We start from the raw sequence: 17,270 nt of genomic DNA on the forward strand, positions 1-17,270 counted from the left end.
TTGGTTATTTTTCCCTTAAACCTTCCCTTCCCCCCAGTTTTCCCCAAGCAGTTTGTATAGGCCCCTATCTGCCTCTTTGTCCTCAAACCATTGTAGCTGTTGCCCAGTCTGCCCTAGCCACGCTGGTAAGGGCCTTTGCCTTAGCTGTATGCTCTCTCTCCGAAATGCTCTTCCCCCTTATCCTTGCATGGCTGGCTCCTTCACAACAGTGTAACTAGCATTTCTTCAACCACCCCGTCCAAAGTTGCCACCTAGTCACTGGCTACCACCTCTCCCCTTTTTAATTTTCTGCATAGCACTCAGCATCAGCTAAGATTATTCTTGTCTATTTATTTCTTTGTCTCCTCCACTAGAATGTAAGCTCCTTGAGAGTAGGAACTTGTTCACTGCTGTATCTCTAGGGCCCAGCAGGGTACCTAGTACCTAGTAGCCATTGAGTACATTATGGGTGTACCAAGGAGGATAGATGGGAGTGGTCTGCCCAGGTGCAGTCAATCATCTGTAGAGAATTTTAACAACAATCATAAAACTAACCAAATGTCTACTCTTTATCATCACCTAGTTCTAACAATTGTATACAAACAACAGTGATAAAATGGTCCTCCCACCCAGGCAAACCACTGCCACTAACCCCTCCCCTTGATATGCCACTGCATAACTACCAGCGTATTGGAGTTGAGCCAGGATCCTATTAAGGATTTTGGGAGTGTGCAAGTGATACAAACCAGGGGGCATTACCTGGGTCCCAGCCAGGACTTTGCAGGCCCAACCAGCTCTTTGCCTGACCATCTGGGCCCTTAGATGCTGTCACTAATTCATGTGCCACTTCTCACAGGCCCCTCTTGCTCGCCTCTTCTGTAGCTCTGGCGGCCCAGGCTGAGTGAAGCAGCTTCTGGCCTGAGTCACAAGCCTAGGAGCTGCATCCTACCCAGATTTCTGGGCGAAGACTAGAGCAGACATCACTACCCAGTTGTTTACCTTTCTCTATATCTTTGCCTGCAACTCCATCATGAGAGCGTTTCTTCTTTGATTCTAGGGGAACACCTAAAGGACACTAGTTCAGTGGGGGAAGGGAGGGGGAGTGAAGCAAGGGAGAGGACACATCTTACCTTGTTACCAGCCAGCCCCTAGCTGGGATGGGTTAACTATAGCACACAAAGGGCACAGGCATGGGAGCGGGCCCAGGCTGCCTGCTGTGGTTCGGAGGTGTAGAGTCAGGGGTGTAAGAGGCCTTGACTGTCCTGAAACAGAGAGAAGAGTGGCAAAGGCTGATCTGGCTGATTACAGCTGAGCCTCAGCCTGCGTGGACTGCCAGCTTTGGGGGGGCCCTGAGAGTTGGCCTAGGCAGTGACCTTCTACACCAGGGGGCTCTGAAGTCCTTTAGGGAGACTGTTCTCAGGGCGGCAGTGACACCTGGTGGCCAGTGACAGCCAAAGCCTGCGGGCTAAATACCCACAGAGCCTCCTTCCTGTACTCCCTGCTCTGCCCTCTCCCCACACATGCCCTGACCCTTGGAGTCTGTCTTCTGGGATCTGAACTAGGCCTCTCATCTTGGGGCTCTGGAGAGACGTGTGCTGCTGTTGAGAGTCCAGGAACCAGGGAGGAGGCAGGTGGACAAAGCTTCCAGGTCATGCTGTCCTTCACGTGGCTAATCTTTGTTCGCTTCCCATTTTACTGTTCCCATCCCTTTTATTCTCCTGTAAAGTCTTCCAGAACCAAAGGACTGAATCGCTGATGCAGAAATCTCAGACACAGAAGGGTGAGGGGGAGACTGGTCTGTGTTCAGTATACAGAGTGGGCGTGCTATTTGGCTTGTGGGTTACGCCCATGGGGAGTGATTTTAAGACTCAGCCTTAGGAAGCATTAATACACATTTGGTGCCCAGCCTCTTCTACCCTGAGCTGATCAGAGTACATGTGAAACACTGTTTGCTGCCTGAGGGTCAGAGTGTGACAGGAACAAACTCTAACTGCAATGTGCTCAGTGAAGAAAAACTGGGAGGCAGATCTATTCTGTGAGTAAAAGTTAAAGGAACTACAATTGATTAGCAGTGGTTTCAAGGAGCACGTGACTTTATGTCTTTAGCTTTCTGGTCGCTGCCGTGGGATAGACCTGGTACTTAAAGGCAAACCTTCTGGAAGACAGGTTTGGACCCAGCATAAGGAATACGCTGTCTAGCACTGAGAGGGAAAATGGCTGCTCTGGCAAGAAGCGTGTGCCTCCCACAGCAATGCTAATCAAGTAGGGCAGTTGAAACCCTCCTCCTAGACATGGAGAGGAGTTGGCTGGGAGTGAGAGCTATTGGAGCCAATACATTTTAAAATCTTCTAGCTCTGAGATGCTGTGCTCAAGGATATGTGCTAACTACAGAATCTGGAAAAGGCAGTGATGAGAGCTCAGAATTGAAGGACTGAGGCCATACCTCTGGCCCTTAAGGGGACATTGCGCCAATCATTTTTATGGCTCTCTGGTCTAAGAAAATACTCCAAACATTTCCAGCCAGGTCCTTAGGGCCACAAAGGCTCATAAAGGTGAGGATTCTTTGGTGAGAAGGACCAAGGCTAAGAACAGGCTTCACTGGAGCCTAAAGAAGAGCCATGCATTTAGAGAGGGGGACACAATTGTTCCTCAAATCCCAAACATGGGAATAAGAGGGCCTCACTTGAGCTTCAAAGAGGTAAATTTAGGACAAATGAAAGGCCTTCCTGCTTCCCACAGTGGGCTGACATTAGGGAATTTGTTCCCCAGTGAGTGTGAGCTGAGAATGTGAAGAGATGTGAGGCAGGTTCAGATAGTCACTGGTGACTAGATCCCTCAACAGACTATTAAGGGAAACTATTTTGGGGCTGTCCTAACTTTTAAAGGACATCTTTAATCACTTGAAGCTGACATTCTGACCTCGAGTGACCTGGCCCTCAGTGCCCCCATAGGACCCATGGACTGCCCCCATGGGACATGTCTTGTGTCCTTAGGTTATGGGAGGGCCCCAGTCAACGAGATGAGCTCTGTCCTCAGAGCAGAAGAAGCAGCAGCAGCTCATCCTTGGGCACCTTTTACGACCTCTTTGAGGAAGGAAGGTGGCCCAGATGACTGCAGAGGTGAGCCCAGAAAGATCCCAAGGTGCCAGAAAGCCTGATGTCCCCTTTGCACTGGCTGAACCTACAGCCTCCAGACTACATTCCTTCCCACTGCCTCATTCCCCCTGGGGTCCCAGACCGGGGCAGTGGGGCCTGGGGGAGCTGATCAGAATAGTTCCGTGGCACGTCCGGCAAGTTGCTTGGCCTGGCCTCTTTCCTGGGGCCAGGCCCTGGGACCCTTTTCCAATTTCCTGTCTCAGAAATGCTGAGCAAGCACAGGCCCTTCCTCCTCAGTGGGAGTGGGGGCAGCTGGGCTCAGGCCAACAACCCTCAAGAATTGAGTCACTCAATGTCTTTCCTTCCTCAGCTTCTCGTCCTGCTGGGACCTTAGACGGGTACTTCTCTCATGTACCTTATCTACTGAAAAGGACAGGATGGGAATTAAAGTGCCTTTGACAGAAACCCACAAACCGACACCCGTGGGCTTGGTTTCTCTCCCAAGCCAGTGATTTCCTTGCCAATCACCTCAAAAGCTAATATTTACTATTTGTGACTGACTGTTCTGCTTCTGCAGGGACCTTGCTGGGACCAAGTCTGTGATCTCTTGAGGGCATGGGACAGCTCAGCCCTGAGCCATCTGAGTAGTCTGGTTTCAATTTAACCCCACAAACACTGAACTACTATGTACCAGGTGACAGAAAACCACTCAAAAATATCTTCTCATGACCACATGAGATTCTACCATTAGAGCTTCATTCCTTTGGATTGACATTTATTATTATTTAAATAATAGTGATGATCACTTACATTTGCCTAGTGCTTTATAATTTAAAAGTACATATATAATTTTGAGTCTCAGAACCCTTATGTGAGATGAATGGCCTAGTATTTCTATCTCTGTTTTACATATCAACAAAGAGAATGCAAGTGACTTGTCCAAGATCACACAGCTGGTAAACAGTGAAAGCTGGATCTTCTGGTCCCTAGTTAAGGGAGCTCTTAACCATATGCTGTGCCCTTTGGTGCTTCCGCCAGACCACAAGGGAAGAGAAGAATGGAGAGAGCTGAGCATTGTGACCTTGTGTAAGGGAAACCTTTGCTGTCCTCCTTTTGACAACCAAGTGATGGATCTGTCAACCTGGGAGGAGTCTCTGAGCGTCACCAAAACAACTAGCTGTCTCCCACCTCTCTGGCTTCTCTCATGACCAAAGCCCAGTGGATTTGGCATAGCAGGATACCCAGCTGAGTTAGCTTTGATGTAGGGCAGCAGTACTCTCTCCTTGCCAAGCGCCTCAAAGCCTGTGCCTGCAGGACACTCTGTACTAGCAGACTGACCGTGACCTCTCACCCCAGAAAAACTCCACAGCCCTGGGTCTTGCTGGACCCAGGACCCTGAGGCTAAGTAGAGATTGTTTTGTATTTCAGACACCTAAAGAACTGAAAAATTCATGAAAGAATTAATGGAAGCCCGGAGTCAAAAGGACATATAGAAGTCATCTACCTGCAACTACTTGAGCCCCCTCTACAGCATCTCTGACCAGAATGTATCCAGGCTTTGCTTAAATACCTCTAATGATAGGAAGCTCATTACTACCCAAGCTAGCCCTTGATAATATTCAGATTTACACTGGACTAATTTTGTCCTTCTAATAATACTAGGTGCTTCCATGGTTACCACATTTAATTCTTACAATCTCCCCATTTGGGAAACTGAAACTCAGAGATCAAGTAACTTGCCCAAAGTCACATGAGGAAAGATGTCATTTCCAGACTTCTCAGCATCGTCTCTGCCCCATGTACCTGTTTTATTCTGCTAGTGTCCCTCTTAAAAGAGGTGCCCAGAACTGGTCACAGTGCTTTCTCCTGGGGCTTGATCAGCCAAAAGAACAACAGACCTATGACCTCCCCTTGCTGAGACATTGGAAGCTGACACCCTCTGGGCTTGTTGACATCCTAGAATCCCAGGATTTTTTTTTTCCTTATGCTGCTATAGTGCCATTTATTCCCCTTCTTTTTTGTGTGCAGCGGGGCACAAGCACTGGACTTCACATCCTTACCTGTTTGAGTCAGTCCAACGTTCAGAGGGAAGCTGCAGCTCAGTCTGGCCACGAGTCCCTGCTGCAGCCTGGCTACAGGCCAGTCTTTGGCAGTGACGCCAGGGTGGCCAGACTTCTGTGGAATTCGGCATCCCAGGCCACTCTTGGTGACTGGAGACAGATCCATGGTAGCCAAACCCCACAGGGAATAGGCCCTCCGCCCCTAGCAGACAGAAGGCTTGTGGGTGGAGCCAGAGTGTCTCAGCCTGGCAGGGGAAAGTCCTTAGGGACTCTCCTCCCCGCCGCTGTAGTCCCTGGGAAGTCTTCCATCTGCAACCTCCGTGGAGCTGGGGACAGGAGAAGCTCCCTGGGCACCAGACGAGGGTGGCTGAGGCACATTCCCAGGCTCCAGTGAAGGACTGCCCTTGGGAGCTCTTCTCCTGAAGCATTTGGAAGGGAACCTTGAGCTCTGGTCATGCTTGGGGCTCTTGTTTGTATATTTCTGTGGCTAAAGAGAGCTGGGGCCTGCCTTCGTGGTGCGTGTACCCTTGTGAACTCTTCCCAGTGTCAGAGTTGTACCATTAGAGCTTAACTTAGGGGATTTTCAAAGTTTTCCCCGAAATCATAAGTGCTCAGAGTTGGAAGAAACCGCAGTGTTCGTCTAGTCCATCTCACATTTAATGGATTTATTAATTTTACCTTTTAAATAAATTGTTCCAGTATCAGGCCATGTATCCCAATTTTTCTTTGGAAAAAAAAAAAAAGAGCACTGCATTTGTTGGGCATTCATGAGAAGACGAAGACACAGTCCTTGCTCTCAAGGATCTGGCATCACTCCAGTCTACAGGATGACAAGATAGCACTAAAAGCACCCCCTTTGGTGGTACAAGTTTATTAGGTGCTATTACGAGATTTCAGAGAGGAGAGCACAGTCAACAGGGATAGTCAGAGGGAAGATTTCCTGAGTGGAGAGGAACTTGACTTAGGCATCCAGGATGTATTGGGTTGGATTGGCAGAAATGGAGAAAAGGCATTCCGGTGGGTACTCAGCCTAAATAATGGTGTGGGCTAGACTAGAGAATAAACAATGAGGGCTCAGGCCTGGAAGAGGTGTGTTTAGATAAGGCTGGAAAGGCCGATTAGGATCATGCTGAAGAAGTTTCCAATGCTAGCCTGAGGAATCTGGATGCCGCCCTGAAGGCAATGGGGAGAGAATGGCACTGCTATTCACTCTGGGCTCCCATCTCAGCTGCATTAGCTCCACTGTGGGACCTTGGAAATTGTTTGACTTACTTGGTTGGACCTCAGGTTCTTTACCTAAAAATTAGGAATGCTGATAATAATATTACCTACTTCATAGAGCTATTATGAGGTTGAGGGAGATATTGCATAAACATGCCCATCATATATAATAAGAACTCAGTAAATATTAGCTATAAATTATTTACAGTAGTAAAGTGACACAATTAGGAGAGGAGTTTAGGAGGGTAGTAGGTAGCCATGGAGAAGATAGATTGTAGAGAGAAGAAACTAAAGAATTTGGAGGCTATTATAGCAGCCTATCTCATAGCGACCCTGTTGGACAGAGTAGAACTGCCAATAGGGTTGCTATGAGTCGGAATAGACTAGAAGGCAATGGGTTTGTTTGTTTGGTTTGTAGTAGTCTAAACAAGAAATGATATAGGTCACCAGGGTTGCTCAAGAGAAGATGGTGGATCTGAGATGCCAGGAGGGAGGATCTGCTGGGTCTGGATGACAGCATGATCTCTTGCTGGCTAACTGGGTATGGGGCGTTTCAGTGCCAGATTCAGACCAAGCCTCATGGCTCCCATGAGAGTACTTGGAGGAAGGAGAAAAGAAGTGCTGGTGTTCTTGGTGTGATTGTGAGAGGTTGGGGTTATCGATGGAAAAGGCAATCACTGATGTGGTGGCTTGAAGGATATTTCAAAGGTCCCCTGCCTACTACTATCTGAAATTCTATTAGTAGAATGGTTTGAAGCAATGCTGTTATTGAAAGACTGGAAAAGGTAACACTGAAAACAGGCCTTGATAGGCAGGAGGCCCAGGGGAACAGGAGAGGCAGGGGAGGGCTGGGGGCATTTCACATGGAGCAAGGAGGACCAAAGAGGAAGTGGGAGGATGCCAAAGCCAGGCTCAGCCCACTTTGTAGCCCGCCTCAGAACCCCCCTCTTTGACATCACCATCAGCAGGCACACTAGGCAGTCCTTAGGTTTTATAGAGTATTTCCCCTGTGCTGAATTCAAGCTCAGGTGCTCACTGCGTTAAATACAAATATTAGACATACTGAAGTTACCTGAGTCTTTTGATCCTGTCAGGGCATCATCATAATCACAGCTGGGAGGAGAGGAAACGTGGGAGTGGGGCCACCCTATTGGGTGAAATGTAATTATGCTGTTTGAGAGGGAGGAACAGCCTGGCCTTGAGCACTTTCACAAACATTGGCGTCTTACTCCTGCCCTCTGGGTAAGGAGGGTTCTGGGAAACAAACTACTGTCTCCTCCCTCAAGGCCTTCCCCATAGGAATTCCAGCCCAGCCCAAAGAGTGGATCTAACCTGATTCAGCCCCAGGACTGAACCCATCCTGAGTTAACTCTAGCTGAGCAGTGAACCAAGTCTAGGCTAGTCACCTGCTCCAGCTTCACTGCCTTTCCTGCCCCTGGGGCCACCTAAAGCCCAGCCCAACCTCTGAGGTTGGTGTCGATCCTCCCTTTCCTTCAGGGAGCTAGTTCTGTAAGTATGGTGGGAGGTAGACATCAGGCAGGCACCAGCGAAGAAACTATATGGTATGAGAAGACACACGCTTCTAGAAAGAACAAGTCTAAATAAGGTTGAGGAGGTCTCAGACCATGCATATAGAGGGGTTCCAAGCCCCAGACTGCCTTCACCTGCCCAGCAACACCCGGGAGGCCGAGGATCCCTTTGAGGCCTTTCTGGCACGGTGGAAACATAAGGGCCCAATCCTGCTGGGTCCCCCTGGGGCCATGCCACAGAGTTTCTTGTTGGAATTCCTTTGGAGTTGGGTTTTTATCTATTTTGCATTTTTGTCTTCCAGAGCGGAACTCTTAAGGACCCGGACTCCAGCAAGACCCCACCTCAGCGGCCACCCCCCCAAGGTTGTTTACAGTATATTCTCGACTGTAATGGCATTGCAGTAGGGCCAAAACAAGTCCAAGCTTCTTAAAGGAATTGGTAGTTAATTTTTCCAAGCAGAAATTTTAAGCCAAAAACAAACAAAAAAGAAAGGCAAGTGGGGAGGGGAGCAACAGGCCCTCCCACCAGTGCCGTTTCTGCGCTCTTTCAATGCTGACTGGACTGTGTTTTTCCTATGCGGTGTCAGCTCCTCTGTCTGGTTGTTTACCTGTTCCTGTTCGTGCTTGTAATGCTCACTTAACGTTTCTCTGTATAACTTGTGATTCCAGGGCTGTTTGTCAACAGTATACAAAAGAATTGTGCCTCTCCCAAGTCCAGTGTGACTCTCTCTTCTGGGTGGTTTGATCGCATTTTTTGAAGTCTTACATAATGTGGGGCAAACTAGGAGTAGGGGGGTGGCAGGGGAGAAATGAGACCACAAGAAAACCCAACTCCCCTCCCCCTCTCCCCAGGCTCAGATTAGCCCCCGACTCCACCCCACATACCTCCACTAGTGTGCTTGGGATCTTCGTCAAACTGTGCTCTTTGCGTCCTTTCTGCATGACTAGGGTAAATAGAAGTTTAAGAGATTTTCGAGGTCTATTTTCCGTAGCTCCATCCAGTGAATTTGAAGGCATCCATCCACCTTTTTCTCCATTTGCTAAAATGTGCTACAGTTTGAGTTTCTGTGAATAGGCTGGCTGTGCCTGTAGAGCTCTTGTGTTTTCAGTGATGACGTGAAATATAAAGAACAAGCCTTTTCCAGGAATGTGTTCTGTATTCCACATCCCAGTGTACCCCTTTGTTTTTATTATTATCTGATTAGCTGCGAGATTTAAAAAAAAAAAAAAAAATGGGGCCGCTGATGTGCAATATCAAAGTGAATGTGTGAGTATTTTCTGTGTACTGATTTCAGTCCCCCTGAGTTGTTTCTTCTTTGTTGCTGTTTCTGAATTGGCCATACATGTGCTTCTGTGGAACTGAGGCTGCTTTGTATTCCTGAAGCTTTACCTGTGTACAGAGGTGAGAGCTACCGAAAGTCTGGGAAGAACCTGACATTCTGCTCTTGGCCTCTCCTGAGGCATCCTGACATGAGACCAAATCAAAAGGTCCCATTTCATCTGAGCAGGTCCACTGCCAACAGAACCCTTAGGTGGACTCCTGTTTTCGCTCTCAGCCATTCCTAAACCCCTCTGGAGCCCAGAGGAGCACGACCTGGATCTGCCCTGGGAAGAATTGTCTCAGATCTTAGCTTGTGTGTGTTTGCGGCAGAGGCCTTGCAGCCATGGCTTTTTAAGAGCCCTCCCCAGTGTGTCCTCTTCACTCTAGCAAGCCACATCTGGGCAGGGGTGGGGCCATTTGTTCAGGGCCTCCTCTCGCTCACCATCCCCTGGCACCAGGTACCCTCCCTGGGCATGCTGGTCTGCAGGAGTTCATGCTAGCAATTTGTCTCCTAGAAAAAATGCTTCGGGTTCTCCTTTTACATTCCCTCCCACCCCTGTATTGACAAGTCACTGTTCTGGATTACCAGGTCTGAAGAGTGATTAGTGTTGGTAATATGTAACATGGCTCACACGTCGAGGGGCATGTGCCCTGGTTTCTTCTGTGGTTGCTGGCAAATTCTGAGGCAGGGAAATGCATTGAGTGTGAATGTTCTGTCTGTGATCCCTCCCTTAGATGGTAATGGTAGTTGACCTGTTGTAAATATATACATATGTGCACACATACGCTTCCAGAGGCATTAACTAGGAATCAGGTTCTAAGTATCTCCCAGTTGGATGCAATGATAGACAGGAATAAAGCAACGTTTCCTAGGATGGAGGAATACTTTTTTTTTTTTTGTCCAACTGGCAATGGTGAGCTGATGGTGATGTTGCTTCTCTGCATGTGACCAGTGTGAACATTCAGGTGCTTTTCATGTGACATTTGTGAGCCACACATACAGATTCCCCATTTAAATTCAGTCAGGCTGCAGAGTGGTGTCAGCCAGGGCCTCTCAGGCGGGGGAAGACACTGGCTGTGGCTCCCACTGCCAAACGCAAGCAGATGGCAGGACCTGACTGTCACATGCCCTCAGGCAGCATGCCAAGGGACAACTCTGTGACCTGGGGGACACCTGTGTCACAGTATAGGACTTGTGTTCAGGTGTTTTGTACCCATTTCTTTTCCAATATTGTCCCTTTTTTTTGTACCAATCCAGCTGGGAGAACCTCAGCCAATGCTGGAAGTGTGATTGAAGTACCTCTCTTTTGTGACTCTCTTGTACAGCTTAATGTGCAATAAAGGAAAAAGTTATATCTGTCTTCAGTGTTAAGTTGTAAAGTTTCTGCCTACTCAAGTTATCTCTATCCAAGTGGGAAAGCACTCAGGTTTCTGGTACGAGAGGCTGAGCTGTCAACCTGTTTTACTTTATGAGAAAATGCTAATAAGAGGGATGCCAAATTTTACAAAACCCAAAAAAACTGATTGATGTGAAATAACCTGCTAATCTGCCAAGAGTCATCTTCACTAATTATTTGATTTCAACTTGAACTTCTTAAACACAAAAATTCCGTTTTTTTTTTATGTGTCACTAACCTTGGTATGAGTTGGTCATTGATGCTGAAGGGGAGCCGATGTCATGTGTGGGGAAATGGGCTGACAATCATGGCTGCACAGTGATGTAGATATACAAGTCTAGATCACCTGAGGGCACAAGTGTCCCAGTGTTCCCAGAAAACTAAGTTAAACACAACTTTAGCTGCTGTTGAGTTTCTGTAAGCCCACTTCTTCGAACAGGCCTCTGGATGTGGGCTCTGGGACTGAGGTTGAGAAATAGGATCTCCCAATCCAATTGTGCACCATTTTCACTAGTCAGAGTGTGCTGATGGGATGTCTTTTGATTTCTGAGTGTAGCCACTGCCCCTCCCCTCACCCGGGCAAAATCTGAGCATTCTGGTACCACACACACTGCTACGAACCCCCAGAGGGAGGGTGGCCTCGTTTCTCTTCAGGCTCCCAGATGGTATTCTGTCTCATGCTGGAAGAAGGGTGTGCTGGTCCTTTCTTGAAGCTCTTCTTTGCCAGAGGGTACCCACTAAATCCCCACAGGTGAATGGTGCTTGCACTTCTGGAGAATATCACCACATACACCTGAGAGGTGCATCATGATGAACCCCTGAGGATGGCACCAAGAGGCAAAAGAGTCCCTGGAAAAAGAGGACTCATCTTGGTATAGTGTGTGGCAATCAAACACATGTAGACTTGGAGCTAGATGAAGGCCAGCTTCATAAAAATCATACTAAGTCAATGATAGTTTAGGATTGTAAAGCATGGGATGTCTTTTGAAGAGCTTTCTCATCCATTATCATCTTTGGAACTTACTATAGTCTTGAAAGATATCTAAGACTAGGGCTTTCTTTTTAACAATATTATGGTTGGAAAAACTGAGGCCCGGAGGTATTTGGTGATTCGCTCTGTGAGTCACTGATAGACTATTTCTTGAGTTTTCTGATCCCCACTCCAAGGATCTTACCACCACCTTACGGAGCCCAGTGATGCCATGGTTAAGTGTTTGGCTGCTAACCGAAAGGTTGGCGGTTTGAACCCACTGGTGGCTCCACGGGAGAAAGATGTGGCATTCTGCGTCTATAAAGATTACAGCCTTGGAAACCCTACAGGGCAGTTCCACTCTGTCCTATAGGGTCTCTATGAGTCGGGATTGACTCCACAGCAATGAGTCTTTTATCCTGCATCTGTGGAGAGCAATGATGGTGCAGTGGTAGAATTCTCGCCTTCTGTGTGGGAGATCTGAGTTTGATTCCCGCCAGTGTACCTCAACTGCAGCCACCACCTGTCTGTCACTGGAGGCTTGCGTGTTGCTGTGGTGCTGAACAGGTTTCAGTAAAGCTTCCAGACTAAGACAGACTAAAAGAGGCCTGGTGATCTACTTCCAAAAAATCAGCCAGTGAAAGCCCCATGAATCACAACAGTCTGATCCCATTGTGCATGGGGTGGCCATGAGTTGGGGGCCAACTCTATGGCAGCTGACAACAGTAACGTCCTACATCTGCTGTGTGGAATTGGAATTTCCTGCTAGACCCTGGAGCAGGGTGGGCTGTACCTGAGGAACCTCTGGGCAAGAGGGATTTCCTCTGGTCTGGGGCCTTTGACTGAGGCTTGTTCATCCCATGGTTTCTTCTCTGTCCTGACTTCTGCTGGGACTGAGGTGCTGTGTCTCTGAGGAGGAACAAGTAGTGGTGATGTGTGAGCTCCCACACATCCAGACTCCCTTTGGAGCCCTTCAGAGCCTCCGGTGGTGGCTTCCTGTAATAGAGCTTATCCTTTTGGCAATTAACTAACCACACCCTTTGAGACATAGATTTTAATAAGGAAACCCTTTGATATGGTTAAATTATGAAGTTTTTCTTGTACTGAACCTAGGGGGCCCTGGGCAACCCCAAGGAATGCAACCCCCAGGCAAGGTGCTGCCTCCACGCCGGCTCCCCCCTGGACCATCACTGCCACCTTCCTCCTCCTCTTCCTCCTCTTCCTCCTCCTCTCCGGCTCCTCCTCGGCCAGGCGGCCCCACCACCCACGGAGATGCACCCTCCAGCAGCAACTCCCTGGCAGAGGCCCAGCCACCCCCGGCCGCGCCACCACAGAAGCCCCAGCCTCACCCACAGCTCAAGTAAGAGACGGCGCGGCAGCTCCCCCTTCCTGCCCCTCCACACAGGCCTGGGCTCAGCTGCTAGAAAGCACCTTCCACAAGCCTCCTCCTACAGATACTTTTGTGGGTTTTTTTTGGGGGGGGGGGGTCGTGGTGAGGGTTGTTTGAAGAGAGTAGGAAAGAGGGAAGTGAAAGTCTAACGTCTCGCTAGAAGCACAAACCTTCCCCTTTCTTCCCAGAGAGAGGCGTTAAGGCAGAGTGGTTCCTGCACCAGCTTCCTTCAGAAAAGTAGCTTACAGCTTTTTGTTTCTACCCTGCCTCCCACTCTTTTTTCCATTCCTTCTCTCTCTCTCTCTCTCCCCGCTCTCTAAAAAAATTTTTTTAAATCTTCTTTCCTGCCTCTGACTCACAGTTGAGGGTGTGCAATCAGCAAGGCTGCCCAGAAGAAAAATGGGGAAGTATTTAAATCCATTTCAACTTTTTACCTTCAGCTCTGTCTGAAAGGCGGTCAGCTTCCGGCACGGACCTCGGAGGGGTGCCCAGATCGACTCTGAGGAACTCCGTTCCCTTGGGCCCCCTCATCCCAACAGTAGCTCTAGAAGCCCTACCACACAGCCCTGCTTCGGAGGAGAAAACTGAGGACCCCTGGAAGACAGCACCTGGGTGTGGATGGTGGTCAGTCCCACCCTCTCCCCCTTAGCATGAGCCAGAAGAGATGGCAAACAGACATGTCACCACAGTGAGCAGAGGTAGCTGCACCTTAGGGGTGGAGCCACCCCTCTGTGCTTCTCAGTCAGGCCACAGGCAGTAAATGAACTTTCAGGAAGGGGCTGTAGGATTTTGGAGCTCAAACAAGCCACTTAGAAAGATCATCTAGAAATGGCACAGATGAAGACGCTTAACTCAGAGATTCGATTAATTTTCTTTTTCAAAGCCACCCTGTTAGTGGCAAATCCAGGGTTAGGGCTCAGGGCTCCTGATGACTGCTTTATCTGGGTTTTTGGTCCTATCTGATAGGAGAGCCACTGCCCCTTCATGCTCCCCAGCTCTGGCCTGCTCAGAGGGCAGGTCTTTGGCTTGTCACTGCCCCTGGACTGAAGGTGTTGAGCAGAGCCAGCCTGGGACAACAAGCTGGGGACTTGTAACCAGTGTCCTCTGCCTGTGTGTGCCAATGCCACCACCCTGAGGCCAGCGTGTGCAGGCTCATCCCTAGCCCTCATGAAAGGCAGGACATCTGTTCACAGGCTCACACAGCCGGATAGAAACTGCCCACAGTCCTGGAGCAGGGAGTTTCCTGGGTTGCACCCAGCATTTAGGGAAAGACTGGGAGTTCCAAGACACCCAGAGAAGCATTCGGGAGCCAGAAACCAACAGGAAAGAGGCATAGCGGGAGCCAAGGAAGAGACAAGATGGGCGACTAGAGCAGCCCAGAGAGCTTGTCCTCTTGTAGACTTTTGGGCTCTGCCTTCTACCACTTTCTTGCCTTCACAGTTTTCTCACTGCATCACTAGATTCTGAAGGGAAAAATAGGCCCCTACAATGTGTGTGAGCTGGGTTTTTTAATTAGAGAACTGTCTATATAGGCCCATATGGGCCTATATATATCTCTTTTGCCCCTGGACACCCTGAACCCCACAGACCCTATATTAGGGCTTTTTCTAAGGAAGGCTTCAAGGATGATTATGTCCATCTCAAGAACAGGGAAGCTGATGCATTAGAATTTGGGCCAAGCTGAGAAGGTTTTGGAACCAGAGAGAAGAACAGAATACAAAGAGCTGAAAGGGCCTAGCTATCATCTTACCAAACATCTACATTTCACGGATGGGAACCTGAGTCCCAGAAAGGCACGTACGTGTCTAAGGTCAAGAGTGAGTGAGTGGCAGACCCAGGACTTTGAACCTGGTCTTCTGAGCCACCACTTGATAGCTGATGGAAAGAGTCAAGAATCATAGCCCGTGCTTGCCGCGTCTCATCAGAGGGAAAGGGCATGAAATTCTTAGCTTAGTACTTTCCAAGTTGGGGCATCTAAACTTCAACTGTCAGGCCCTTAGCATTAAATAAAAGACACAACCTCTGAGTCAACCCTTCTTCCTTTTTCTCCTCTCCCTCTTCCCTTCTCTGTCTTTCCCCCTCTCCCTGGTTCCCACATGCCCCCATCCCTTCTTGGGTTAGCAGCACTGAAGGTGAGGGCCCTCCCCTGTCCTAGGAGTGCTGCCTTTTCCAGCTGCAGGCTCTTTCCTGTCACCCTGGCCTCCTTGGGGTGGGAGTGGGGTCTCCGGTTGTATATCCTCCTGTCACCATCCCTCCCTGCCTTGCTGGGAACACCACCCTTTCACATTCTCTCTGGTTTTTATCTTCAAGCAAGTCGCAGTCCCTGACAAATGCCTTCAGCTTCTCTGAGTCCTCCTTCTTCCGGTCTTCAGCCAATGAGGATGAGGCCAAAGCGGAGACCATCCGGAGCTTGAGGAAGTCTTTTGCCAGCCTCTTTTCAGATTAGCCCTCAGACACGCGGGGGCACCCCGCTCAACAAGGAAAGGCATCAAAGGCATTTGCCAGCAGTCAGCCACTTGGTAGATGTCCCGTGACCGTGATGTGTGTGGCCCCTTCCTCTGCTCCATCGTGCTCAGTGATGTCGTGCAGCTCAGAAAGGACCACATGACTGTCTCAGGGCAGGTGCCCAGCCAGCAAGAGGCACCTGACATCAGAGAGGAAAAAGCAGCTTTCCCATAGTCACGAAAGCTTCCTTCTGAGGTCCTCGTTAGCTATGAGTTTAGTGGCCTTATTGTGACAGTGCCATCATGTCTTATTCTTCCCTGTGAAGCCAGGATCACCTTAACTGAGGACTCCTAGCTTAACCTGGTAGCTTAACCTAGCTCAGATGCAGTGCTAAGCATGCCCCCCACCTTCAGTCAGCGCTACATATTTGGACAGTATAGGCTCACCTGAAAGTACTCTTGGCTCTAAGTTTTAGGAACTTACCCACACCTGGGTTCCTTGTCACACCTGTTTAACTGTTCAAACACACCTGCCTAACACACAAGATTCCTAGACTGCTGTCGTGGTGAAGCACCTTGAGCCTGCTGATATTCAAGAGCACCAGCATCTGCTGTCCCCTGTGCCCTCCTCTGAAAAGCAGGTCTTGCCTGGGCACTGCAGTGACCTAGAGCCCTGAAGCCGACTGTAGAGACGTCACTGTGACACTGTAACAGCAGTAGTATGCTGAGTTTTGTGTGCACCTCCAAATCAATGTTAAGACCATTGGTGTAAAATAAAAGCAGCAGCATTAACCAGCTCTGGATTTCAGCTTTCAGGTCTCCCCAAGGCCATTCTTTTGACTGAGAGGCTGTGTGTGAGGAATGGGTGTGTGTTTGCGAGTGTAGGGATATGAAAAGCCTACAAGGGCAAAGCTGTCAGTGGCAGCAGTGCATGAAGGTGTTTGCGTGTAAGTGTGATTGCAGGTGGATGTCTGGGTTCACAAGTGGTTGAGAGGTTTAGAGTAGGTCGGTGCTTTAGATGTCACTTATACTGGGCTTCCTGACTCTTCCCCATGAATGTATCTCCTCAGCTGGACTTTTCCAGCAACTCAGCATTTCTACTGATTTGACTGAATCTGTAGCCTTTCTAATAAGCATGCCACCCTTGCTCCACCAGCAGCCAAACTAGACCTACTTGTCCGGTCCACTAAGCTCCTCAGGTAAAGCCCACCCAGTGGTGCCAAGGAGACTGGACTGGGGTTCCACACACCTGGCCCCGAGAGTGCTGCGGAGTCCTGCAGTTGAGGTTGAGCTCCTAGGGACTTCACTCTGGCTTCTCAAGGACTCTCTGGTACTTAAGAGTATCTTCCCAAAGACCACAGTTGCTGTGAAATAGATACCACATCTGCACATATCCACATCTGATAAAAAGAAATCAGTACACTAACATTTCATCTAACATTTCTTATACATAATGACCATCCTATTAACTCAACAAAATGATTCTCATCCAAATGCCACCATCTTGCTAACTCCTTACAAGCAGTAGGCACTGAGAGGTCAGGGAATGAATTTCTCTGGTGCCAGGATCTCCTTTCTAAATAACTCAGCCCATGTTTTCAAGGTTCAAGGATCTAGAACTGTACTTCCTTACACTTAAAGAGCAGAAAGTAGAACCTCCCATTGAGTTACACCTAAAGGTGGCAGGCCCCCTCCCATCACAACACACGTTACTACGGAAGAAACTAACCAACTAAACAGAGGGAGGGGGATGCCTAGACTCAAGGTAATTGATCTTTAAGGTTCCTTCTATCTCCAAGCAAGAGTCTACCACTTGTAGTCAAAGAAATAGTTACCAATACTTGTATAGTACCTATATGTTCCA

The 17,270-nt window shown here is 48.8% G+C and overlaps 1 protein-coding gene across 1 annotated transcript in view; it reads left to right on the forward strand.

The window, feature by feature from the left end:
* The window catches only part of SYN2 (synapsin II), a 197,795-nt gene extending 181,596 nt beyond the window's left edge, over positions 1-16,199 (forward strand). Inside the window, exons 11-13 of the mRNA XM_049861846.1 lie at positions 8,187-8,247; positions 12,686-12,932; positions 15,273-16,199. Of these exons, the coding sequence (XP_049717803.1) occupies positions 8,187-8,247; positions 12,686-12,932; positions 15,273-15,408 (444 nt within the window). The 3' untranslated portion in view covers positions 15,409-16,199. The remainder of the gene's footprint in view (positions 1-8,186; positions 8,248-12,685; positions 12,933-15,272) is intronic.
* Positions 16,200-17,270: the final 1,071 nt, after the last annotated feature.

The sequence above is a fragment of the Elephas maximus genome, chromosome 20 (assembly GCF_024166365.1).
Source record: "Elephas maximus indicus isolate mEleMax1 chromosome 20, mEleMax1 primary haplotype, whole genome shotgun sequence".
NCBI lineage: Eukaryota > Metazoa > Chordata > Mammalia > Proboscidea > Elephantidae > Elephas > Elephas maximus.